At 42.7% G+C, this 27,708-nt stretch overlaps 1 protein-coding gene across 1 annotated transcript; it reads right to left on the bottom strand.

The window, feature by feature from the left end:
- Window positions 1–1,237: 1,237 nt before the first annotated feature.
- LOC125112474 (patched domain-containing protein 3-like) lies at window positions 1,238–16,686 on the bottom strand. The gene is made up of 4 exons (XM_047754641.1): window positions 15,613–16,686; window positions 12,578–12,699; window positions 9,146–9,291; window positions 1,238–2,945 (listed from the first exon to the last, which is right to left on the bottom strand). The coding sequence occupies exons 1-4, from the start codon at window positions 16,684–16,686 to the stop codon at window positions 1,441–1,443; spliced, it is 2,847 nt and encodes a 948-aa protein (XP_047610597.1). The 3' UTR covers window positions 1,238–1,440.
- Window positions 16,687–27,708: the final 11,022 nt, after the last annotated feature.

Here is a 27,708-nt window from a genome sequence, read left to right as displayed (position 1 = left end):
TACACCTAGAACTACCATATGACCCAACAAGCCCACTCTTGGGCATCTATCAAGACAAAACTTTCCTTAAAAAAGACACATTCACCCGCATGTTCATTGCAGCACAATTCACAATAGCCAAGACATGCAAACAACATAAATGTCCATCCACAGATGATTGGACTAGGAAGATGCAGTATATATACACACAATGGACTACTGCTCAGCCATAAAAAAGAACAAAATAATGCCATTTGCAGCAACATGGATGGAACTAAAGACTCTAATACTGAATGGAGTCAGAAAGACAAAGACAAACACCATATGATATTACTTATATCTGGAATCTAATATACTGCACAAATGAACCTTTCTACAGAAAAAAAATCAGACTTGGAGAATAGACTCGTGGTTGCCAAGGGGGAGGGGGAGGGAATGGGATGGATTGGGAATTTGGGGTTAATAGATTCAGACTATTGCCTCTGGAATGGATAAGCAATGAGATCCTGCTGTGTAGCCCTGGGAACTATATCTAGTTACTTTTGATGGAGCATGACAATGAGAGAAAAAAGAATCTATACATGTAAGCATAACTGGGTCAGCATCCTGTACAGTAGAAAACTGACTGAACACTGTAAACTAGCTATAATGAAAAATAAAAAATATTGAGATATTAAAAATTTTTAACTAAAAAATGATAAATTGGGTTCCAAAATTTAAAAATTTCGGTTCATCAAAATACACCATTAAGAAAATTCTTAGAGGAGTTCCCATCGTGACTCAGCAGAAACAAATCTGACTAGTAACCATGAGGACTCAGGTTCAATCCCTGGCCTCACCCAATGGGTTAAGAAGCCAGTGTTGCTGTGAACTCTGGTATAGGTCACAGACCCGGCTTGGATCCTGCATTGCTGTGGCTGTGGCATAGGCCGGCCGCTACAGCTCTGATTTTACCCCTAGCCTGTGAACCTCCATATGCCACAGGGTGGCCCTAAAAAGACAAAAAAAAAAAAAGAGAGAAAGAAAAAATACATAGGAAAACTAACTCCGGAAAGAGAGAATAAATAACCGTCTTTTGCACTTTTACCTAATAATGCATGTAGGAGGTACAATGAAAATAATATCCCCCTTAGAGTTTAACACATAAAATATTTGAATTTCAGGCAAAACTTCTAATGATGAAATTAAAGAAAAAAATAACTGGAAAGTTATACCTTAGGCTTGATGGTGTAGATCACAATAAAGATGACATCACGTCCCCATTTAGTAAAGACATTTTAATGTGAGACTAATTTCTCTCGGGATATTTTAAATAACATTGTGAAATGCGACTGACAAGCCAAACAAACAGGCCTTTGTTTTTAGTTTACTGACTGTTCTTCATAGTGCATTTTTATCAGGTTGGGTTGGGCAATCAGGACTTCTGTAATTGGTCTTGGATTCGTTTGTAGCTATTCAAACTCAAAAAAAGGTTAAGAATACTGGAATAAAAATGAGGCCATGTGCAGCTCCAAATACCATAACAAGAAACATAATCTTAAAAAATGTTCTGAAGATGTATGCTTTAGCTGCAGATAACACAGACACCCCTATTATTGTTGAAATGGCACTCTGTAGCATGGGGTAGCCTAGCAGATACAACGCCTCAATGGTTTTTTGGTTTACCGAGGGATTTGAACTGGAAACAAAGGCATAGGAAATGTGCGCAGAAAAATCAAAAGAAAACCCTATGCAAATGACAAGATTAATCATGGATACAGAATCAAGATTGACATTCCAGAATGCCATGAAACCTGTTACGCCCACAATCACAGAAGCAATAGCAAGAGTCACCCACAAGGAACACAGCGGGTGAGGAATTAACAATAAGGAAACAATGAACATAGCTGTTGATGCAACAATTACATTTCGAACCGTGTTCTCTAATATTGAAAAATACTGATCAAAATAGATGAATGCGTGGTTATACACCATTAGGGGAATTTCACACCTTTTAGCCAAGTCTCGGAACTCAAGTAACATCATCTTTTTATCGGTTGAAGAAGAAATGCCCATGGTCTGAATGAAGGCCCGCGAACAAATGATTTCATGTGATGATGAAATATTAATATCATATCCAAAAAGTGGAAAGTCTGTTATAAAGTTGGGAATATGTTGGACAAAAGTATCCCTGTCATTTACATTTTGTTGGTGGTTTTCCATAAATTGCACATATTCTCGTAACCAAAACTCTGTAAGATTTTTATCCGCATAGACGTTGTTTTCGAAATCTTGCAGACATTTTTCGAGTTTTTGCCTAGCAGCTTCATCCCAGTAGTCAAGAGCTTCAGTAACGATGACCATGACCCTGGGACCATAAATTGAAAAATACTCTTCTTCGACATTAAAATATGGGGTGATATAGGAGTCATCACTTGCCAAATTTCGAAGATCTAAACCTTCCTGCACTTGGAAACACCCATATATACTAAGTATGAGGTACAGCGTGTACAGAAGCACTACAAAAAACTTGGCCTCTGGTCTTGTGAGAAAAGGACCAAAATAGTCTCTAAAGAACAAATTCATTGGATGGATATCATCTGCTTGTTCCTCTGGGAGAGAATTGCATGGGTTACAGCAGGATTTTTTTAATGACAAACATTTTTGGTCGGGAGTTTCTGGCTTCTTCAACCAGCGTAGACAGATCGCTTCTCTTTTACCATCCAAGGCCATAAATGCTCCAAAGCAGGTGATGTTATAAAGATAACAAAAGAGCAGTGTTGTTCCTGTATAGATGCAGAAGTACTGTAAGGACCTGAAAGAGGTCATAATTCCTGTATAGAAAGCCAGGACATTGGTGATGGTGGTGATGGTAATAGACACTGCCACTTTGGAATAGACATCAGACATCCGCTCTTTTAAGTTATCCACGATGTTGGTCTTCTGCCAGGCAGCAAGCATGATAAACATGTCATCAACCCCAACACCTGTTTAAAAAAAGAAAACAGGAGTCTTCATCTATTAACAACCCATTAAAATTAAACAATCAAACCATTTCCTTTGTCCCTCTTTTTTTTTTTTTTTTTGGGCTTTTTAGGGCCACTCCATGGCCTATGGAGGTTCCCAGGCTAGAGATCTAGGTTGCCAGCCTATGCCACAGCCACAGGAACACAGGATACAAGCTGCATTCATGACCTACACCACAACTCATGGCAACATTAGATTCTTAACCCACTGAGAGAGGCCAGGGATCGTGCTCGCAACCTCACAACTGTTCCTATTCAGATTCGGTTCTGCTGCGCCATGATGGCAACTCCTCTTTGTCCCTCTCTTGAGGTCTTGTTTATCTTGCCCAGTCTGTGTATGGATACCACTTTCTCCAGTTGCCCCTGAATCACTCCTTGCTCTGTCATAACTCTGTGTTTTGTACATTCTCCTGCTTGCACATAGCACAGTAGACCCTACTCCCCACCTTCATTAGGGTGTTTTTTATGATGAGTTGAAAACCTGGTTGATGGGGTGTTAGGTGAAATGAGATTAGCAATGTATCTTTGATTCCATTCCAATACTTGAGAGACCATTTTCTCTCATAAGCCATTTCATTCTAAGGCACTAACACTGATCCAGCATTCTCCTGCTTAAACTATGAGCTGGATTTCTCTCTTCTCCAGTTAGCATCTAGCTATCAATGTGTTGGGATTTAGACACACCACATAATTTATAGACACACGGACACACACACAAATGCAGTTTTCCTACTAGTTTGTTTTTAATACCCAGAATGCTGTCATTCAAACTTCACTGGACCATGTTAAGGCATTATCTCAATAAGATGCAAGTACTTTTTTTTTTTTTTTGCTTTTTTCAGGTCGCACCCTTGGCATATGGAGTTTCCCAGGCTAGGGGTCTAATCGGAGTTACAGCTGCTGGCCTATGCCAGAGCCACAGTAACGTGGGATCCGAGCCGTGTCTGTGACCTACACCACAGTCCTATCCTTAACCCACTGAGCAGGGCCAGAGATCGAACCCGAAACTTCATGGTTCCTAGTCAGATTCATTTCTGCTGCGCTACAATGGGAACTCCAAAATGCAACTACTCTTGAGACAGAAACATGTACCAAAGTAAGAGTCCTTCACATATTAAATGCCTGCTAATGTTCTCAGTCTTTTCCACAGTGACGTTTCATGATTGGTTTGGAATCAAGAGGCCAGGAGAATATTTGAGGACTTTGACATCATCACTGAAGACTAGGAGGGGACTATACAGAGAAGAAAGGGGCTAGAAAGGACAGCACAAGCCAGTTGCAGATAAATTTCATCTCCCTCAAGCGCTCTACAACTCTCACCCACGTACACCTCTGTTTCTGTGTGTTCTGGTCTTAATACTTGGAAGTGAAATGCTGATTTTGATTTCAAGTCTGGAGGGTATTCTCCATGGGCGACAGGGGAAGAACTGGGAATTGCACTTTGCCTCTAATTCAGATGTTCTCTGAGTATGATCAAGGCAGCAGGGTCTACACTGACACAGGTTTATGTTGCCTGTCAGAAACTGCATCCTTGGGAGTTCCTGTCATGGCGCAGTGGTTAACAAATCCGACTAGGAACCACGAGGTTGCGGGTTCGGTCCCTGCCCTTGCTCAGTGGGTTAACGATCCCACATTGCCGTGAGCTGTGGTGTAGGTTGCAGACGCGGCTCGGATCCTGCGTTGCTGTGGCTCTGGCGTAGGCCGGTGGCTACAGCTCCGATTCGACCCGCTAGCCTGGGAACCTCAAGAAATAACAAAAAAAAGAAAAAAAAAGAAACTGCATCCTGGTGGTCCCACTGCTGCTGGCTTTGTAGATTTCAATTGTACTTAGCTGGCCCACAGGGAAGAATCAGAAATACTAAGAACCAAGAAAGAACTCACAGACAACCTTCTCAAGATGGTGGAATAGAAGGACTGGAGCTCAACTTCTCTCCTAAAAACCACAAAATTCACAACCAAAAGCTCAGCAATCCCCACCCAAATGGACTGGAAACCTTAAAAAAAAATACCCTACTCCAGAAGAAAAAGAGGAGGCCACATCAAGAGGTAGGAGGGGTGATTTCGTGATATAAACAACCCCATACCTCCTGGGTAGGAAGCTCCACAGACTGAAAACTAACAGAGACTCACCTACAGGAGGGAGAGTTCTGAGCCCCACATCAAACCCTCATGTGCGGGGATCCGGCAGTGGGAGAAAGAGCCCCTGGAACATCTGGCATTGAAGGCCAGTGGGGCTTGTGCGCAGGAGCTCCACGGGACTGGGGGAAACGGAGACCCCATTCCTAAAAGGCACACACGGACTTTCACGTGCACTGGGTCCCAGGGCAAAGCAAGGTCTCCACAGGAACCTGGGTCAAACCTGACTGCAGTTCTTGGAAGACATCCTGGGAAAACAGGGGTGAACGTGGCTTGTTGTGAGGGAAGGACATCGAAGGCAAAGCTCTCAGGAATATTCAGCAGCAGTGCCTTTCTCTGGAGGTGGCCATTTTGGGAAAATCTGGCCCCACCCATCAGCCAGCCCCTGAGAAGCCCCAGGGCAAACAACAACCCAGGAGGGACCACAGCCCCGCCCCTCAGTAAACAGGTACCTAAAGACCCCTCAGGCACACAGCTGCCTCCAATCCCATCCAGAGACTAAGCCCCACCCACCAGAGGGATTCGAATCAGCTCCACCTACCAGTGGGCAGGCATCAGCCCCTCCTATCAGGAAGCCTACAGCAAGCCCCCAAACTGACTTCAGCCACAAGGGGGGCGGACAGCAGAAGGAAGAGAGGCTACAACTCTATTATCTGTAAAAAGGTCACCACACCAAAAACCTATAAAAATGAAAAGACAGAGAACTATAACTCAGATGAGGGAGAAAGAAAAAACCCCAGAATATCAGCTAAGCCATGAGGAGATTCTCAGCCTCCAGGAAAAAGACTGTTGATGCTGAAGATGATGCAAGACTTTGGAAATAAACTGGGGGCAAAATGGATAACTTACAGGAAACACTGACCAAAGAGATACAAGATATAAAACTTAAACAAGAAGAGATGCAAAATACAATAACTGAAATAAAAAATTCACTAGAAGCAGCCAACAGCAGAATACAGGAGGCAGAAGAATGAATAAGCGAGGTGGAGGACAGATTAGTAGAAATTACGGATGCAGAACAGAAAAGAGAAAAAAGACTGAAAACAAATGAAGAGAGTCTCAGAGAACTCTGGGATAACATTAAACGCACCAACATCCTTATTATAGGGGTGCCAGAAGGAGAAGAGAGAGAGAAGGGGACAGAAAAAATATTCCAAGAGATATAGCCGAAAACCTCCCTAACATGGGAAAGGAACCACTCACTCAAATCCAGGAAGCAGGAGTACCTTATAAAATAAGCCCAAGGAGGAATACACCGAGACACATATTAATCAAGCTGACCAAAATTAAAGACAAAGAGAAAATCTTGAAAGCAGCGAGGGAAAAGAAACAAATAACATACAAGGGAACCCCAATAAGGTTAACGGCAGATTTTTCAGCAGAAACTCTGCAGGCCAGAAGGGACTGGCATGATATACTTAACGTGATGAAAGGAAAAAACCTCCAGCCAAGATTACTTTACCCAGCAAGGCTCTCATGCATATTTGAAGGAGAAATCAAAACCTTCACAGATACGCAAAAGCTGAGAGAATTCAGCAACACTAAACCAGCCTTACAACAAATACTAAAGGAACTTCTCTAGGCAGAAAAGAAAAGGCAGCAACAGGAAACAAAAATTCCACAAATGACAAGGCTCACCAGGAAAAGTATATATACAGTAAAGATACAAAATCATCCATGCACAATTATACCACCAAAATCAGAAATCAAGAGAAGAGGTGGATACAAATGCAGGACATTGGAGATGAACTTGCAATTAAGAGACCAACAACTTAAAACAATCTCATATACATATAGACTCTCATATCAAAACTTCAGAATAACTGCAAACCAAAAATCTACAATTGATACACAAACAAGGAATCTCTGGAGAAGAAATATATTTCATAGTAAATAAGTGCATAATCCACCATGAAGGGGGTCATTTGACATCATTCTTGGAATGCTGAAGTCTTCTTAGATCTGATTCTGATTTCTTCTCCATCAATGAATTTATGATAATTATAATTAAATAATGCAACTGTACAATTAAATAATACAGTTCTACAATTGTATTATTAATAACCATTTCTCTCCATGGTACAATGTAAGGTCCATAATGTCTTGTTTATCACATCACCTAGAATGGTGTAATGCCTATATTGAAGAATCAATAAGATGTAACAAATTGTGAGGACATTAAAAAAAAAAAAAGAATGAACTCATGGATATGTATTAGGTATTTTTAAATCAGTTGTTATCATTTACAGAACCTGGTTTAGAAAGGTCCTCACACATTCACTGCTTGAGTTGCTGAAATCACACCCCCCCACACTCACTCACACACCTACACTCATACGTCTGTGCACACACAGACAATACAAAGATGATGTATATACACTTTCACTCCAGATATTCATGGCTGTGGGGAACCCTGGGTGATGAGTGTGAGTGTGCACCAGGAAGGGGCACCTTCAGTGCATGCTTCCTCCACTCTCTCCCCAGGAAACAAAATGGAATTTCTTCCAAGGTGCTTACTTCCCAAAACATAAACACCTCTTTCTTCTCATGCTTATTTTTGTAAAATAAATTCTGAAAGTACAGGAAAATACAAAGAAAAATGTAAACAACTGTAATTCCACCCAACAGGGATAACCCAGGCTAACATTTTATGTATATCCATCCAAAATTTGCTCTATACAAATATACACATATATGTGTACATCACTCTATTTTAAGCATCTTGTTTCATAACCAGCATTTTTCATTTAACACTATGTATCTGGAGTTCCCGTCGCGGCACAGTGGTTAACATATCTGACTAGGAACCATGAGGTTGTGGGTTCGATCCCTGCCCTTGCTCAGTGGGTTAATGATCCCGCATTGCCGTGAGCTGTGGTGAAGTTCGCAGACACAGCTCGGATCCCTCGTTGCTGTGGCTCTGGCATAGGCTGGCAGCTACAGTTCTGATTAGACCCCTAGCCTGGGAACCTCCATATGCCGTGGGAGTGGCCCAAGAAATGGCAAAAAAAGACAAAAAAAAGAAAAAAGAAAAGAAACACTATATATCTAACACTTCATAAGGACTGAATAGGATTCCAACACTTTAATAGGCTGTGTTTGAATTGACCAATTACATGTTGATGCGGGATTGAGTTGCTTTTGTTTGGTTCCCATTCAAAATCACACTGAGGAGTTCCCGTCGTGGCGCAGTGGTTAACGAATCCGACTAGGAACCATGAGGTTGCGGGTTCGGTCCCTGCCCTTGCTCAGTGGGTTAACGATCCGGCGTTGCTGTGAGCTGTGGTGTAGGTTGCAGACACGGCTCGGATCCTGCGTTGCTGTGGCTCTGGTGTAGGCCTGTGGCTACGGCTCCAATTTGACCCCTAGCCTGGGAACCTCCATATGCCGTGGGAGCGGCCCAAGAAATAGCAAAAAGACAAAAACAAAACAAAACAAAACAAAATCACACTGACATGAACAGACTTGTTCTGCTTTGTGAGCACTTGTCCAATGATTAGGACAAATTCCTAGAAGTGGAGTTAGTTGGCAGGTCAAAGAAATTTTTAGGTCTCTTGATTTGTTGTGAAATTGGATTTCAAAAAGTGTAACAATTTACAATTTTCCCTCAGCAGAATATGAGACTGTTCATTTGCACACCACCTTTCCAAAACCTTCAATCTTACTAATATTCATTAATCTAATAAGAAAACAAGGTGCCTCACTTTTGGTTTAACTTTCATCCTTGATTAATTAAGAGGTCATTTTTTCCCCTTACATTTTCAGTGATTAGTATTTTGGATTGTGTGTGTGTGTGTGTGTGTGTGTGTGTGTGTGTGTGAACTGCCTACTCATGTCTTTGTTTTTCCATTTGGGGTACTAGATTTTTTCAACTCTAAAGACACATAATTCCATTTGATTTTTCTTCATTTCTGACAGCCCATTTTGGATCTGTAGCACCACCTACATATAATTAGTATGCTTAATATAAGACAATCCCTTTCCCTTGTCTACCCACACCCCACACACACAATGTTTTTACTCACCTAGAATAAGAAAGGGTGAATTTGCAACTATGGTCACAAAAGGCACCCCAATGTACAACATCAGGCCAAAGACGCTCACCACTGCCAAGGCAGCAGAAATCACTCCAAAGGCTGCAACCCACATTTTGTTTCGTACACAGTCAAACCTGTAAATTTGGAAGGAAAAATCATGGAATTTGTGGGGGTAGTTTCCATACTGAAATTCCATCAATTCATAACATTCTTGGCTTGGACACCTACTCAGAGACCACTTGGGCAATAATTCCATACCTGTCTGCTGGAGAACTTTAATTTCTGGGCACCAACCCAGACAAATTAAAAAAAAAAAAAAAGAAAAAAAAGAGGGAACAGAGAAGTTGGGAATCTGTTCTTTTACCAGACTATACTGGTTGGTTCTTGTAAGCCAGTCAAGCTCTAATCCGCTAACTCGCATTTCAGAACCAAAGATATAAAAAAAATACCACAAATAGTTAATTCCACTCTGATCTTCAAAGAAGTATGAATGGAATTCAACAGCACATGAAAGGCAAGCAGTCAGAAAGTACACATATCCAGTTATCTTCTCACCTCCCCTTGACTCCAGTTAGTCATAAACACAATCCTGTGTAGTGCCTGTATTTCAAAACTAGTTCAATATGTATTGTGACAAAAAATATGAAAGCCTCCATCTCAAAGATTTTCAGGATTCTCCTCTACTGGATAACTGACCCCTAGAAAAGTGGTACTAATTGCAAAAATAAAACACACTGTGATACATAGTCCATTTTGAATAACACAACCTATGCCTGTTGGATTAATAGAAATGGGAATATATGCCTACAACATTTAAAAGAATGGATTTAACACTTTATCTTCCTAACAACCACAACTTTACATTTAAAACATTGACCAGAACCTTAGGTTTTCTATTTTACTTATTTGCTAACTGCTTCAAAACAAATGATTGATACCTGCCCCTAGATATTTTTAGCAGGAGAAATTAAGTTTGATTTGAAGGCTTGGAGATGAAAATGGAGCTGCTGATTCCAAAATAGCAAGAACATAATTAAAGAAAGTCCTTTTTAAGCAAGACCATATTAAAATAGCTTTTTATTTCCAGATCTCAAAACTTATAACAAAGCCATAGTAATTAAAACAGTGTGGTACTAGTATACAGACAGACACATAGGCCAATGGAATAGAATTGAGTATCTAAAAGTAAACCCATACATCTACAGCCCAAAGATTTTTGACAAGAATGCCAAGTCTAATCAACTGGAAAAGAACAGTCTCTTCAACAAATGGTACCTGGGCAACTTTGCATCATATATAACAATGAATTCAAAATTGATCACCTACATACAGAGCTGAAACCATAAAACTTTTGAAGAAAACATAGGTTTAATGTGCATGACCTTAGACTTGTCAATGGATTCTTAGATTTAACACCAAAAGCAAAAGTAGCAAAAATAAAAATAGGTAAGTTGAATTAAAAATTTTAGGAGTTTCCTTGTGGTTAAGGATCTGGCATTGTCACTGCAGTGGCTCAGGTTGCTGCTTTTGCATGGGTTCTATCGCTGGCCTGCGAGTTTCCATATGTCATGGGCATGGCCAAAATCTTTTTTTAATTTTTGTGAATTAAAGGACATTGGCAAGAAAGTGAAGATATAATCTATGGAGTGGGAGAAAATATTTGAAAATCATATATCTTGATAAGAACTTAATCTCTAAAATATATCAAGTACCCATCAAAAACAGGACTCAACAACAAAAGCACAAACAACTTCATTAAAAATAAGCAAAGGGAGTTCCTGTTGTGGCTCAGAAGGCTAAGAACCTGACTAGTATCCATGAGAGTATGGATTCAATCCCCAGCCTCGCTCAGTGTATTAAGGATCTGCCATTGCTGCAAGCTGTGGTGTAGGTTGCAGATGCAACTTGGATCTGGCATTGCTGTGCCTGTGGCACAGGCCAGCAGCTGCAGCTCCAATTCAACCCTTAACCTGGGAACTTCCATATGTGGCAGGTATGGACTTGTCATTTCTCCAAAGAAGATAAAAAGAAAAAAAAAAAGGGCAAAGGACTTGTCATTTCTCTGAATAAGATATGCAAATGACCAATAAGCACATGAAAAGATATTTAATATAATTAGTAATTAGGGAAATGAGAATCGAAGCCACAATGAGATGTCACCATGTACCTACCTACTAGGATGGCTACAATCACTAAAACAGAAAATAACAAGTATTGTGAGGATGTTGAGAAATTGGAAAGCTTATACTTTGCTGGTGGGTATAAAATGGTGCAGCCTCTCTGGAAAATAATTTGGTGGTTCTTTGAAAAGCTAACCAGAAGAGTTCCTGCTGTGGTGCAGCGGGTTAAGGATCCAGTGTTGTCCCTGTGTTGGCGCGGGTTCAATCCGCAGCCTGGTGCAGTGGGTTAAGGATCTGGAGTTGCAGCACTTGTGGCAGAGATCACAGCTGCAGCTTGAATTAAGTCCCTGGGCCAGGAACTTCCGTGTGCAGAGGGTGCCACCAAAAAAAAAGCTAACCAGAGAATTACCATGCAACCCACTTATCCGTGCCTGGGTAGATACTCGAAAAGAATTGAAAACAGGGGCTCAAACAGAGTTCTGTACACCAATGTTTATTGCAACATTATTCACAATAGTCAAAAGGTGAAAACATCCCAAGTGCCCATCAGCAGCTAAGTGAATAAACAAAATCTTATGTATACATAAAATATTATTCAGCCATGAAAATGAACTCATGCTACAACATGCACAAAGCTTGAACTCATTATGCTAAGTGAAATAAGCCAGTCACAAAAGGACAAATACTGCATGATTCCACTTAATATGAAATCTCTAGAATATGCAAATTCATGGAAACAGAAGTAGATTAAAATTTAATCAGGACTTTGGGAAGACAGTGGGGATTTCCTGATTAATGGTTACAGTTTCTGTTTGGGGTGATGGAAGATATTTGTAAGGAGACAGTTTGGGTGGTTGCACAACAGTGTGAATGTAATTAATGCCACTGAATTGTACCCTTAAAAATGTTTTTTAAGGAGTTCCTGTTATGGCTCAGCAGTAATGAACCTGACTAGTATCCATGAGGACGTGGGTTTGATCCCTGGCCACTCAGTAGGTTAAGGCTCCTGTATTGTCAGGAGCTGTGGTGTAGGTCACAGATGCAGCTCGGATCTCACTTTGCCGTGGCTGTGACATAGACCAGCAGCTGCAACTCTGATTTGACCCATAGCCTGGGAACTTCCATATGCCACAGGTGTGGCCCTAAAAATGCAAAAAATAAATAAATACATAAAAATAAAATTTTAAAAATGTTTCTTAAAATGGCATATCATAAATATTACATATACATTACATATATATAAACCCACAATAAAATACTTTTTATAGTTACAGTTAAAAAAGCTAATAAAGGGTTTTACCTGTAGCATGATATGACTGCAAATATTATGATTAGAAGGTATGCCAAGTGAAACAAGGGGATCACTGTCTTAGAAGTTGCCTCAAATTCCAGTTGTCTAGAAAGTGATGTAAAGTAGACCACCTGCAACAAAAATATACTCAGATAAGTAACTTTAAATTCCAATATTTGTGTGTGAGTTAAAAATGATATTGAAACACTACAGCTTACTGACCAAAAGATTAAAATGCAGCAAAAAAATTCGCATACATGGATAATGATTTTATTTTATTTATTTTTTAAAGGGATGAAATTTATTCCTTTTCCAAATATTACAATAAAACTAGGTGGAAGCGAATGGATTTAGCAATTAGAAAAGAAAAAAAAAAGTACAAATCTGTGGTTTGGCCATTAAAAGTTGTTTACAACAATGGGAGGGGAAAAAAGATGACAAGAAGTTGTTTCAGGAGTTCCTGTAATGGCGCAGCAGAAACGAAGCCAACCAGGAACCATGAGGTTGCAGGTTCAATCCCTGGACTCGTTCAGTGTGGTTAAGGATCCAGCGTTGCTGTGAGCTGTGGTGTAGGTCACAGATGCGGCTTGGATCTGGTGTGGCTGTGGCTGTGGCGTATGCCGGCAGCTGTAGCTCCAATTAGACCCTGAGCCTGGGAACCTCCATATGCTGCAGGTGTGGCCCTAAAAAGAAAAAAAGTTGTTTCACATTACAGACCTCACTCCCACCCCAAAGCTGAATACTTGCTTACCAAGTCAAAAAAGAGACAGCTGATTCACAAGCTGGAGGTTCGAACTTGAGTCAGAAGTTTATAAAAACCTAGATGGGGCAGTGTCCTTCCCAGCCCAGGTGCCACTAGGCACAGCACAAGAGACTAAAAACTCAACAGGGGAAGGCTGGACACTCAGGATTTGGGAGACCCCCACATCTGGCTCAGGGATTTGGGGGAATAAACAAAACCTACTTGGAAAAGAATTGAGGGAGAAAACCAGCAACTGCCTTCTGCATGGGTGGGGACAGGGAGGGAGGGAGGGCCAGGGGCAGGAGCATGTCACATCACCAACCTAACCTGGGAAACTGCAAGGCACCGTCTTAAGAGGAAGACAGATGGATGATGAGAGAATCCACAGGAGGGAGAGGAGAGGGAACGTGACTAGGGGCAAGAGCCCCTTCCTTTCCAGCACAGGAAGGCAGCCAGGACACCAGGTCCAAGCAGTGACCTCACAAGGACAGCACAGTTTTTACAGCTTAGAGACCACCCACCTGCCCCCACCCAGCTACTCATTCTGCTCTGGCCCCAAGGGAGTGGATGGCTGTGTGGCCTGGGGCCCTGCCTCTTCTGTGTCTCAGCCCTTGGAGGTAGCACTAGCCTCTGCCCCTTTTGCCCAAGGCTCCTGGCTCTCAGGGGTGGCAATAGCCTTCCCTTCTGGGGCAGTGCCTTCCTTGCTGCAGGCACCCATCTCCCCCCGAGGAGGCAGACGAACTGCCTCAACCTCCTTCAAGGACAGGACACTTTTTAGGGCCAGCACCTATGGAGGTTCCCAGCCTAGGGGTCTAATTGGAGCTGTAGCCGCCGGCCTACACCACAGCCACAGAAATGCCAGATCTGAGCTGCGTCTGCGACCTACACCGGAGCTCACAGAAACACTGGATCTTTAACCCACTGAGCGATGCCAGGGATCGAACCCTCAATCTCATGGTTCCTAGTCGGATTCGTTTCCGCTGCGCCACAAGGGCAGCTCCTGAAAGACTTCTTGAAAGACAATTTCTTCTTCTTGGGGGTCTCCTTAGGGGGGGGGGCCTCTCTTTTGGCCTCAGCACCCTGGCTAGGGAGTACTGGCTGGAGGGCATCACCAGTGGCCCCGGCTGCCTGCTCTGTTTCGCTCACGGGATGGGGGTTGTGTAACTCCCCTTCATCTTTGGGGTATAAGTTTCCATGGCTTTTCACGTGGCTGTTCTCCTGGCTGTTAACCTTAGCGGGGGAAGCTCCTGCTGCCTCCTCCGTGGTCCTGTCGCCCCCAGGAAGCCTTGGAGCATTGGCTGCCCCTGGTGTGGGTTTTGCTGGGGGGCGCCCCGGGCTCGCACCGCAGGGGATAGTTCGGTTGGGGAGGGCCTGGCCGGCGGAGGGGTGGGGCTCACGCCTGAGGGGGAAGGGGGGGAACCGAGCTGTACCCCAGCTGCGAGCCCCACCCGCTGGCTGCGCCCCCACCCCCACCCTGGCCTCTCTACTCCGCGCCAGAATGACCAGGATAATGATTTTAGAATAAAGTAATAAAGATGTGTTCCTTCCCACAAAATCTCTGGCATGCTTTCCAAAGTTTCTTTCAAAAATCTAAAGTTTAAAACTCCTGAATATTATGAAATCAGAATCTGGTGTAAAACTAAAACCATGAATAAACTATAGACATTCTGGCTTTTCCAGATTTTTATTAGGTTGTTTTCTTGTACTATTTTAATTGCACAAAAGGCCTGGCTACAAGGCTTTTTCCAGTAGGTGTCTCACTTTTACCAGTCTTATTCAGGGTATCAGTGGGTCTGCCATCCCAGCAAGTAAGAAAGAGCTGACTTGTGCCTGGGTCTGTGCTCTAATATACTTCAAAATTGCTCAGCTAGTTACCCTTCTCAAGAACACCAAGGGATTTTGCTTAAAGATTTGTTATTTTTTTTATTCCAATGAACTCCAAGCAAATTTTAGGGGGCTCCCAGAAACAGTAAAGACTAACTCAAAGTAAGAATTTCAAAGTAATTTGACCCAGAAATCAAACTAAACCTGAAGATCCATGTCTGTACTGAAGAGACCTACCTTGAGGATGTAGGGCTTGTGGTTTTTCACCAGAACAGTACCAAGGATTTAAGATTTGGGGCAGCCTTCAGTGTGTTACTTTAGGAAAGCTGGATTAAGGACCAAATGCAGTAGAGGACTTGAGTTTCATGTCAAGACTCCATCCGATAATCAAGGATGCTATTGCTATGGTCCTCGGAACAAGTCTCACCATCCCTCCCACCTGCTCTTGGCCTCCCTTGAAAACCCAGCAGCCGGGTACCTGGATAGTCTCCAAAGCCAGACTCTTTTCCAGGTCCTTCACTTGGTTCAGGAAATGCATCAGCCAGGTTTTGCTCCGCTGGTTGTCCTCTTCTCCCGTCTTCAAGAAGTACCCCAGTCGCATGGCTTTGGCCTCTAGGAGTAAATGGCTCGGGCCCAAACTCTCGCCTAAGACGGTTCCTCCCAGGACGCCGGCCAGGTAGGTGATACGACCTGCTAGGCTGAAGATGGGGTAAGTGATGTTGCGCAGGTTGAAGTTCCTGTTTGTTCTCCAGGCTAACAAGAGTGGGTTGGAGGGGGCGCAGTAGCCCTGGTGCCTGGAGCACACCTCATTGTACTGGATCTGGGTTCCGTTTTCCCCCATCACGGACAAAGCCCGCACTGCCTCGTCCACTTTCTCAATTTCGAGCAAGCTTTCTCGTTGCAGCAGCGAGGCGGAGTTGGAGACCACCAGAACAAAAGCATAATTGACCTCTGTGCTCTTCCTGGAGAAGGAGAAGTAGTAAGAGTCGTTGGCGGTGAAATGGCCCTGCACAAAGCGTCGCTCAGCTTTGGCCGGGCTCCCTATGGGAGTGTACTGCTCCTCGATATCTTCTTCTGCATCCTTGGGCAGGTAAATCAAGCCACAGCCGAGGAGAGCAGTCAAAACCATGGGCAGCAGCAGGAAGACCCAGGGGTGCGAGCCCACCGCCCATCCCAGCCTCCCGAAGGCTCGGGACAGGGGCGCCTCCAGACAGTTGGTGTGGCAGCGGGGCTTCGTGGACACCTGGTTGTCGGATGGAGACCGCGCCGGCTGCTGCCACTCGGGTGCCGGCTCTGCGCGCTGCCCTGACGCCCAGCTGAGCTCGGGTTCCGGCCCCTGACCGGACGCCGAGAGCTGCGTCGGCGGCGGAGACCCGGGCTCGCCAGGCAGCTGCGAGCCCCTCTCCGAGGCCGCCTCAGGCCCCGCCTCCGGCCCCCGCCACTCGGATGCTGAGCCCGGCTGTTTCCCCGCCCCCCGCGGGCGCTCCTCCTCCTCCTCCTCCTCCTCCTCCTCCTCCTCCTGTGGCGCAACCTTAGCAGAGCCAAGGTTCATTTCTGGGCAGCAGGAAAGGCCACGATCTCAAACGTCTCCAACTGGACGGCAGATCAGACAAGAGCGCCCTTCTCCACCCCACCCAACCGTTCCTGGAGAAAGTCTGCGGGAGTCCGTTTGAGCTCGGGCTGCTCGCTCCCCAATGCTGGGGCTTCGTTGGGGGGCGCGTGGACCCCACCCAACGGTTTTGTGGAGAAAGTCTGCGGGAGTCCGTTTAAGCTCCGGCTACTCGTTCCCCGATGCTGGTGCTTCGGTGGGGAGCGTGTGGTAGCCCCAAATTTGTCCCTGGCGCCCATCCTCTCGGGATGGACCTTCTTAAAGGCGGGTGAAAGGCGTGCCTGTCTGCAAGACTCAACTTCCAGGGAGAGTCTGGCTTGTTCACGGGCGCGCATACAAAGACACACAACACACACATACACACACACACACACACACAGAGAACAAGTGTTCTAAGTCGCGGCTTTTACCTTGCGGGGCAGTGGTGGGGTGGGGATCATCCAGAAGCAAGGTTCTTAGGGTAAAGCTTTGGTGAGTCTGGTACACCTAACTTAATTGTTCTTACTTTTTTTTTTTTTTTTTTTTTTTTGCTATTTCTTTGGGCCGCTTCTGCGACATATGGAGGTTCCCAGGCTAGGGGTCGAATCGGAGCTGTAGCCACAGGCCTACGCCAGAGCCACAGCAACGTGCGATCTGAGCCGCGTCTGCCACCTACACCACAGCTCACGGCAACGCCGGATGGTTAACCCACTGAGCAAGGGCAGGGACCAAACCCGCAACCTCATGGTTCCTAGTCGGATTCGTTAACCATTGCGCCACGACGGGAACTCCTAATTGTTCTTACTTTGTAGCTACAGACATAGCATTCTTCTTGTAATAAGTTAGAAGTTAATGCATAGAATGAAAAGTGAAAAAAACAAAAACCCCAAACTGAAAGCTAAAATGTCCTTCTCTCCCATTCCTCTCCTTTTTTACAAAAATGCTTTTTATTCTTTCCATACTGCTGATTTATAGTGTTCTGTCAATTTTCTACTGCACAGCAAGGTGACCCAGTCACACATAGATATATACATTCTTTTTTCTCACATTATCATGCTCCATAATAAGTGGCTAGATACAGTTCCCAGTGCTGTATGGGAGGATCTCAGTGCTTATCCATTCCAAAGGCAATAGTTTGCATCTATGAACCCCAAATTCCCCATACATCCATCCCACTCCCTCCCCCTCTGCCTTGGCAACCACAAGTCTGTTCTCCATATCCATGATTTTCTTTTCTGTGGAAAGGTTCATTTGTGCAGTACGTTAGATTCCAGATATAAGTAATATCATATGGTATTTTTCTTTCTGACTTCACTTAGTATGAGAGTCTAGTTCCATCCGTGTTGCTGCAAATGGCATTATTCTGTTCTTTTTTATGGCTGAGTAGTAGTCTATTGTGTGCATATATACCACATCTTCCTAATCCAATCATCTGTCAATGGACATTTGAGTTGTTTCCATGTCTTGGCTATTGTGAATAGTGCTGCCGTGAACATGTGGGTGCATGTGTCTTTTTTAAGGAAAGTTTTGTCTTGATAGATGCCCAAGAGTGGGATTGCTGGGTCATATGGTAGTTCTATATTTAGTTTTCTGAGGTACTTCCATATATATTCCATAGTGGTTTTACCAATTTACAATTCCGCCAACAGTGCAGGAGGGTTCCCTTTTCTCCACACCCTCACCAGCATTCATTATTTGTGGATTTATTAATGATGGCCATTCTGACTTGTGTGAGCTGGTACTTTATGGTAGTTTTGATTTGCATTTCTTTAATAATCAGTGATGTTGAGCATTTTTTCATGTGCTTGTTGGCCATCTGTATATCTTCTTTGGAGAAATGTCTATTCAGGTCTTTTGCTTATTTTTCAATTGAGATGTTGGCTTTTTTGCTGTTGAGTTGTTTAAGTTGTTTGTATATTTTAGAGATTAAGCCCTTGTCAATTGCATTGTTTGAAACTATTTTCTCCCATTCTGTAAGTTGTTTTTTGTTGTTCTTGTCGTTGTTTTTTATGGTTTCCTTTGCTGTGCAAAAGCTTGTCAGTTTGATTAGGTCCCATTGGCTTATTTTTGCTTTTATTTCTGTTGCCTTGGGAGACTGACCTGAGAAAACATTTGTAAGGTTGATCTCAGAGAATATTTTGCCTATGTTCTCTTCTAGGAGTTTGATAGTGTCTTGTCTTACATCTAAGTCTTTAAGCCATTTTGAGTTTATTTTTGTGCATGGTGTGAGGATGCGTTGCAGTGTCATTGATTTACATGAGGCTGTCCAGTTTTCCCAGCTCCACTTACTGAAAAGACTGTCTTTGTCCTATTTTATATTCTTGCCTCTTTTGTCAAAGATTAATTGACCATAGGTGTCCATTCTTCTTTATCCAAGGGTTTAAAAGTGGGTGTTTATTCTTACAAACTGTTCTCTTTGTATTTGCAGGCATATCAAAATAGATGTAAGCATGTATTTTTCATAAGTATTATTGCACTGTGTATGCAAATCACCAAATATGTCAAAGGATCTTAGCCTGGGAGTGTGTGTAGCTTTATCTTACACTTTTTTTTTCTTTTGTCTTTTGTCTTTTTAGGGCTGCACCCATGGCATATGAAGATTCCCAGGCTAGGGGTGGAATCGGAGCTGTAGCTGCCGGCCTACACTATAGCCACAGCAATGTGGGATTTGAGCCATGTCTGTGACCTGCACCTCAGCTCATGGCAATGCCAGACCCTTAACCCACTGAGCAAGGCCAGGAATAAAACCTGTGTTCTCATGAGTACCAGTCGGGTTCGTTAACTGAGCCAAGACGGGAACTCCTATCTTACACTTTGCAACTGCTCTGTACTTTTCCAGTCTATAAGTGGAACATTAGTTAGCCATAACCTAATTTCATAACAACCTGTGGATTGTTTAGTGTGTGTTGCCGATATCAACAGTGCTAAGTGAATGAATACCTTTTATTCAGAGTACAAGCACTATATTTGTGAGATATTTTTTTAAAAGGGAGGATTTACTGGGCCAAAGCATATCCCATTTTATTATTAATTTTTTTTGTCTTTTTGTTGTTGTTGTTATTGTTGTTGTTGTTGTTGTTGTTGCTATTTCTTGGGCCGCTCCCGCGGCATATGGAGGTTCCCAGGCTAGGGGTTGAATCGGAGCTGTAGCCACCGGCCTACGCCAGAGCCACAGCAACGCGGGATCCGAGCCACGTCTGCAACCTGCACCACAGCTCACGGCAACACCGGATCGTTAACCCACTGAGCAAGGGCAGGGACCGAACCTCATGGTTCCTAGTCGGATTCGTTAACCACTGCGCCACGACGGGAACTCCGCATATCCCATTTTAAATGTCAAAGTTATTGATTAAAGTCCATAGTAGTTCTATCGATGTACATCCGCATAATCCGTGTATGAAGTTTTCTTTTTCCACCGCCTATCCCAGAATGTCATTAAAGAGTTTGATTTGTTCCATTGGTATTTAATTTTGGTTTCATTATTAACTTACTCCTTAGAGCCATCCTATTTCCTCTTTGAGTGAACTCTCCTATCTGTTCCCAGTTTTCTTTTTGGACTCTTGGGATTTTCTTCTTGTTTATAGAAGCCATTCAGACATTAAAGAAATGATCACTTTTTCCTGTGTTTTGAGTCATGAGTCTCTCCACCCCCCTCCCTCCCACCCCATTTTGTTGGTTGCCAGGCCTTATGTTTGTAGTTGAATTAACTGATTTTTTTCTTTTACAGCTGCATCTGCGGTATATGGAAGTTCCCAGGCTAGGGTAAATCGGAACTGCAGGTGCTGGCCTACGCCTCAGCCATAGCAGAACACCAGATCCAAGCCGCGTCTGCAACCTACGCTATGGACAATGTGTTGGGTTCTTAGCCCACTGAGCCGCAACCAAAACTCCTGAATTAACTAATTTTTTAAACAAGTTGTAGATTTTGTTTTACAATAGACCTAAGAACTGTTTCCCTTTCACTGATTATAATCTACTTTAAAATTTATGTGTGTGCTCCTCTTTTTATTGAGGTATAGTTGATTTACATTGTGTGTCAGTTTCGGGGTACAGCAAAGTGATTCAGTTATACAGATGTATATACATATTCTTTATCATCTTCTTTTCCATTATGGTTTATCTCGGGCTATTGAATATAGATCCCTGAGCTATGCCATAGGACCTTGTTGTTTACCTATTTTGTGTAGAGCGGGTGTGTATTTGTTAATCCCAAACTCCCAATTTATCCCTCCCACACCCCTTTTCCCCTTGGGTAACAATGAGTTTGTTTTCTATTGGTGAGCCTGTTTCTGTTTGGTAAATAAGTTCATTTGTGTCCTGTTTTAGATTCCACAGATAAGTGATATCATATAGTATTTGTCTTTCTCTTTCTAACTGACTTAGTATGATAATCACTGGGTCTATCTGTGTTGCTGCAAATGGCATTATTTCACTCTTCTTCACGGCTGAGTAGTATTTGATATTATATACGTACCACATCTTCTTTATCCATTCCTCTGTCAGTGGACCTTTAGGTGGCTTCCATGTCTTGGCTATTGTGAGGAGTGCTGCTGTGAACATTGGAGGGCATCTGTCTTTTCAGATTATAGTTTTCTGCAGATATAGACCCAGAAGTAGGATCGATGGGTCATGTGGAAACTCTATATTTAGTTTTTTGAGGAATCTTGATACTGTTTTCCATCGTGGCTGCACCAATTCACATTCCTACCAACAGTGTAGGAGGGTTTCCTCTTCTCCACATCCTCCACAGCATTCTTTTTTAGGCTTTTCAATGATGACCATTCTGGCCAGTGTGAAGTGGTACCTCATTGTCATTTTGACATGCCTTTCTCTAGTAATTAGCAATGCTGAGCATCTTTTCATGTGCCTACTGGCCACCTGTATGTCTTCTTTGGAGAAATGTCTATTTTAGATCTTCTACCCATTTTTTGATTGGGTGGTTTGTTTTTTGGTTATTGAGTTGGATGAGCTGTTTGTATATCTTGGAAATCAATCCCTTGTCAGTTGCATTGTTTGCAAATATTTTCTCCTAGTCTATAGGTTGTCTTTTCATTTTGTTTATGATTTCCTTTGCTATATAGAAGCTTATAAGTTTGTTCAGGTCCCATTTGTTTATTTTTGTTTTTATTTCTACTGCTTTGGGAGACTGACCTAAGAAAACATTGATAGGATTTATGTCAGAGAATGTTTTGCCTAAGTCGCAGAAGTTTTATGGTGTCATGTTTTATTTAAGTCTTTAAGCCATTTCGAGTTTATTTGTGTGTATGGTGTGAGGGTGTGTTTTAACTTTATTAATTTAAAGTAGCTGTCCAGGTTGCCCAGCAACCTTTGTTGAAGAGTAAAAATTTTACATTTAAATATTGATTGGAATTCCTGTCATGGCTCAGTGGTTAACAAATCCGACTAGGAACCATGAGGTTGCGGGTTTGGTCCCTGCCCTTGCTCAGTGGGTTAAGGATCCAGTGTTGCCATGATCTGTGGTGTAGGTTGCAGATGTGGCTCGGATCCCGCGTTGCTGTGGCTCTGGTGTAGGCAGGTGGCTACAGCTCCGACTGGACCCCTAGCCTGGGAACCTTCATATGCCGTGGGAGCGGCCCAAAAAAGAAAAAAAAAAAGACAAAAAGACAAAAAAATAGATATAGATATAGATCCATCTGGAATTAATTTTAGTATAATGTAAGAGGTGAACAATCAATGACTTTGAGTGCTTCCTGTCAACCAGAAATTGTGCTGCCTTTCCATAATATGGAATTTCAACTGAAACATTGCTTCCCGACCAAGGACTGCACTTTCTAATAACTTTGACCCACGTGTGTGGCCATGTGGCCAATAATCGACTACAAAATAGACAGGGAAGATAAGCATGGAGGTGTGTGTCACATATAGGCCAAGTTAAGAAGTTCTCTGTCCTATCTGCCAACTAGACACAGGCAGCAAGAAGAGGCCATTTGGGCTGTGGCACCATAAGTTGGCGGGAACCCAGGCCCTGAGTCACCATGGTCAAGAGAGCCCCTCACTGACCAGGAGCATCTACAGAGACCGTTACATGAGTTGAAGGACACTTTCATTGTGGAAGCCACCAAAAATGGGCCACTTATTTCTTAATGTGGCCAGTGTGGCTTCACAGATAACAAATCCAATGAGGAGATAGCTGTCCCTAGGCATTTGCATCTGAGCACGCTTCATTTTCTTCAGCGAGCTCTCTGCCCACTGCCAGTTTAGTTCCTGAGCCCTAGGGGACCAAGAATTTCTAGAGTTAAGTTTCCTCACCAAGGAAGCAGAGAGAAGAGGAGAAACACTAACAGGAAACAAGGAGGATGAAAGAGATTGACCCTGGAGGGACTGGAAGGGGGCATCCTAAATGAGTTTATCCAAGCTAAGGAGGTGAAGGTAGACACGATTTGGCTAAACAATGGATGGCGTGGTAATCCAGTAACTCCTTGACTTCATGTTTCTGCCTGCGTTAGCCTGCCCACAACAAAATAAGAGAATTGTATTAGAAAAACAAATATCTGAGCCCCAACTCAAGGGAAATTACAACAGTCCCTTGGTGTCCAAAGGAGGTTGGTTCCAGGAACCCCTGCAGATACCCAGATCCATGGATATTCAAGTCCGTTACGTGAAATAGCTAGCAGGGTCGACCCTCCACGTCCTCGGTTCCTGCATGGTGCCACTCAGCCAACTGTGGATCGACAGTCGATGGTGGAACATAGGATGTGGATCCCACGGTTGTGGGGGTTGATGGAACATAGGATGCGGAACCTGCAGATGCAGAGGGCCAATTGTAAAGAAGAGAACATGGCAGTCCTAGCAAACAGGCCTGGCTTATAGGTTTTTGAAGAAGGAGAGGGATCAGTGGAGGGGTCAGGATAAGAAGTGTAAAACGAAGGGAAGCTTCCTAAAAGGAGCAGGGGAAATGTAGGCAGAAAGGGTAGGCAGTCTCTGTCGTGGATGTCCACCACAGGAACAGCTGTGACAAAGTGCTCCCACCTTCCACTAAAGTGGAGTAAGTTACTCAGGGCATGAGAAGTCCAAAAGCTGAGAACAGGTTAGATCTGGGGGAGAGCACATGGCAGAGGCATTGATCCCCACTAGGCCCCAGAGGACACAGACTTCAGAAGCGCACATAACAGGTTGGGTTCAGGAATCTGCTGAGCATGACTCCAAAGCTGAAATGGATGTGGGACCTTAGGCGAAGGTGCCTCTGAGACACAGGTTCTAAGGTCTACAAGAATTCTGGTTAAATAGGACTAGACAGAATCCACACTCAATCCAGGAATACATGGTCTACATGGGCAACAGAAATCTTTTGGATATTTTTCAAGGCATTTTGTCATCCAAAAGTAGGCTAGTGTGCCTGGGTTCAAATCCCAGCTCTACGTCTTACTGCCTGTGTGAATTTGGGAAAGTTATTTAACTTCTCTGCAACACTTTTTCCATTGATCAAATAGAGAAAATAAACATACCTCACTGGGTACTTATGAGGATTAAGTTATTTAATACATGTGAAATTATCTAAAATGTGAAATTTCAATATCATTATTTGAAATGTTTTGGTCATTAAGTGGTTTTTTGGCTTTTTGTTTGTTGTTTTATACCTTAGTAAAGTAAGGACACCCTATTACACTGTTGGTGGGAATGTAAATTGGTGGAAGACAGTATGGAGATTCCTCAGAAAACTAAAAAGAGAATCACCATTTGATCCAGCAATCCCACTCCTGGGCATCTATCCAGAGAAAACCACGACTTGAAAAGATACATGTACTCCAATGTGCATTGCAGCACTATATGCAATAGCCAAGACATAGAAACAACCTAAATGTCCATCAACAGAAGAGTGGATAAAGAAGATGTGGTACATATACACAAAGGAATATTACTCAGCCATTAAAAGGAAAGAAATAATGGCATTTGCAGCAACATGGATGGACCTAGGAATTATCATGCTAAGTGAAGTCAGTCAGACAGTGAGACACCAGCGTCAAATGCTATCACTTACATGTGGAATCTAAAAAAAAAGACACAAGGATCTTCTTTGCAGAACAGAAACTGACTCACAGACTTTGAAAAACTTACGCTTTCCAAATGAGACAGGTTGGGGGGCAGGGGGATGCTCTGGGGGTTTGAGCTGGAAATGCTATAAAATTGGGTTGTGATGATCATTGTCAACTATAAATGTAATAAAATTCACTGAGTAATTTTAAAATTTTTTTAAAAATAAAGAACAGTTTATTGCAAATTTTTTTTCTTTTTGTAATGAACGAGTTAAATTTTTGTCATATCAGGAGTTCCCATGTTGCTCAGCAGGTAGAGAACCCAACTAGTATCCACGAGGATGCAGATTTGATTCCTGGCCTTGCTCAGTGGGTTAAGGATCTGGTATTGCTGCAGCCATGCCGTAAGTCACAGATGTGGCTCCAATCTGGTGTTGCTGTGGCTGTTGCATAAGCCTCAGCTGCAACTCAGATTCGACCCCTAACCTGGAAGCTTATCCCACAGGTGTGACCATTAAAAAAGGGGGGGTTGTCAAATCATGTTAATTAATCCATTGGGAAGACTATATGGATTCTCTCCTTAGTGTATATACAGGCAAATGGTGTAATTATTTTTTTCTAATTTTGAAAAATGCTAGGAAATTCTAAATGTCAGAATATAATGTGGGTTCAATTTACTAACCATTTATGTAGCATTTCTGCATTCATGTTTAGAGTTTAGATTGGCCTATATTGTCCAGTTTCAGGTCACAAAATTATGCTGGCCTCATAAAAAGTTGGTTAGCTTTCTCTCTTTTTCTGTTCTCTGCAACAGTTTATATGAGGTAGAAAGAACTTGTTTCTTGGAAGATTGCTAAATTCTTCAGTGAAATATAAACATCTGAGTCTAATGCCTTTATGAAGTGGATATTTTTATTTTTCTAGAAATGTGTCAATATCATTTGTTTTAAAATTAATTGTCCTAACATTGTCATGTATTAAGGTTAAAAATTATGCTAATCTGTTCTTACTACTCTTTTCCATTTTTTTTTCTTTTAGGACCGCACCAGCGGCATATGGACATTCCCAGGCTACGGGTTGAATCGGAGCTGCAGCAACCGGCCTACACCACAGTCACAGCAACGCAGGATCTGAGCCACGTCTGCAACCTACAGCACAGCTCACGGCAACACTAGATCCTTAACCCACTGAGTGAGGCCAGGGATTGAACCCATGTCCTCATGGATGCTAATGGGATTCGCCAACCACTGAGCCACGACAGGAACTCCCACTCTTTTCCATTTCTTTTGTTGTTGTTGTTGTTGCTGTTGTTGCTATTTCTTGGGCCGCTCCCGCGGGCATATGGAGGTTCCCAGGCTAGGGGTCGAATCGGAGCTGTAGCCACCGGCCTACGCCAGAGCCACAGCAACGCAGGATCCGAGCCGCGTCTGCAACCTACACCACAGCTCAGGGCAACGCCGGATGGTTAACCCACTGAGCAAGGGCAGGGACCGAACCCGCAACCTCATGGTTCCTAGTCGGATTCGTTAACCACTGCGCCACGACGGGAACTCCTCCATTTCTAATATTAATTTGTATGTATTCTTTTTTTCTTTAAGCAGACTTTTTCTATTAGGTTTTGATTTTGCAGTTTAACTCTGATTTTAAAGTCTTTGATCATTCTGTTTCATTTCTATCTTTGCCTTTATTTGTCCAATTTTTGTTGTTCTTTTATAATTTCTTAGGCTCACTTCTTCTTATAATAAACACAACTAAGACTACACATTTTTCACTTAAATACTGGATTAACTATTCCACAAGTTTTGATGGGTAATGTCCTAAAGATAAATTTTCAAAAATGTACTAATTTTCATAGAAATTATCCTATTTCAGGTCATCTGTTTAACATGCTTTGTTGCCATTTGTTTTTTCTCTTGTTAGTCTTTGTGCCTTTTGTTGGGTTAGTATGTTTTTCTTTTTCTTTCTCTCTCTATCTTCCTTTTTTTTTTTTTTTTTTTTTTGTCTTTCTAGGGCCACAGCCACAGCAACGCCAGATCCGAGCTGCATCTGTGACCTACACCACAGCTCATGACAACACTGGATCCTTAGCCTACTCAGCGAGGTCAGGGATTGAACCCACATCCTCACTGGGTTCATTAACCACTGAGCCACCAAGGGAACTCCCTATCTTTCTCATTCATTGACTTTGGATTTGGTTTAGAATCAGGACTAGTATTTCTGCTATCATGGTTTTTCCCTATGATAGTGACTTCATTGATTTGCCAGTTACTTACCCGGTTTTGCTCTACCTGAAGCATAAAATCTGGACACTTGGGCTAACAACATAGTAAAGAAAAGTAAAAATAAAAGATAAAAAAGTTTTAGATTATTCATCAGTGTCACTTTAACCCCCAAGAGTGTTTCTGGACATCTGGAATACGTGTCCGAAACAAGGTTATCAATTATGCCTCAAGGAATACTCATGCTCTATGCTGATGCTCTACAAATATTAAATTTATATTTGGGACCAAATATTAATGTCCAGTTTGGGAAAACAAACAAACAAACGAACACTTCACTTTTATAAACCACCATAGAATTCCTTTCTTATTATCTTCCATCCATTACTAAGATTAAAGTACACTTACAAAATCAAGCCCAACATTTATTGGCCACTGCATGACTATTATTCAACTTACTGGAGTGTATTGACAAGCCTGGATGCAAATACTTCTAGGGTGCACTGATAATATAACAAAATATCAACTCTTTTGTTTGCTGCATCCTGAAAGATGAAATCCTTATATTTGTTAACTCTTAAAAGGGATTAAATCTCCGACTTCCTGTTACGCAACAGTCAATAAGAGCACATGTTGTATTGTTCATATGCAATTTCCTTATGGCACCAAAGATGATGTAAACTCATTTGTTACATAAAAGTAAAGTTAGGGATCTTGGCTCAGCTGAAAGGAATCTGAGGATGCAGGTTGGATCCCCAGCCTCACTCAGTGGG

Source organism: Phacochoerus africanus, chromosome 12 (genome assembly GCF_016906955.1).
Source record: "Phacochoerus africanus isolate WHEZ1 chromosome 12, ROS_Pafr_v1, whole genome shotgun sequence".
NCBI lineage: Eukaryota > Metazoa > Chordata > Mammalia > Artiodactyla > Suidae > Phacochoerus > Phacochoerus africanus.
This window is presented reverse-complemented; position numbering and strand designations above follow the sequence as displayed.

Excerpts from the sequence above, each read along its gene's own strand:
- LOC125112474 (XM_047754641.1), bottom strand. The coding sequence starts at position 16,686 with ATGAACCTTGGCTCTGCTAAGGTTGCGCCACAGGAGGAGGAGGAGGAG. Across the intron at positions 12,700-15,612 it reads TGGCTTTGGAGACTATCCAG|GTGGTCTACTTTACATCACT; the intron begins GTACCCGGCTGC and ends TTTTTGTTGCAG. Across the intron at positions 9,292-12,577 it reads GCAGTCATATCATGCTACAG|GTTTGACTGTGTACGAAACA; the intron begins GTAAAACCCTTT and ends CCAAATTTACAG.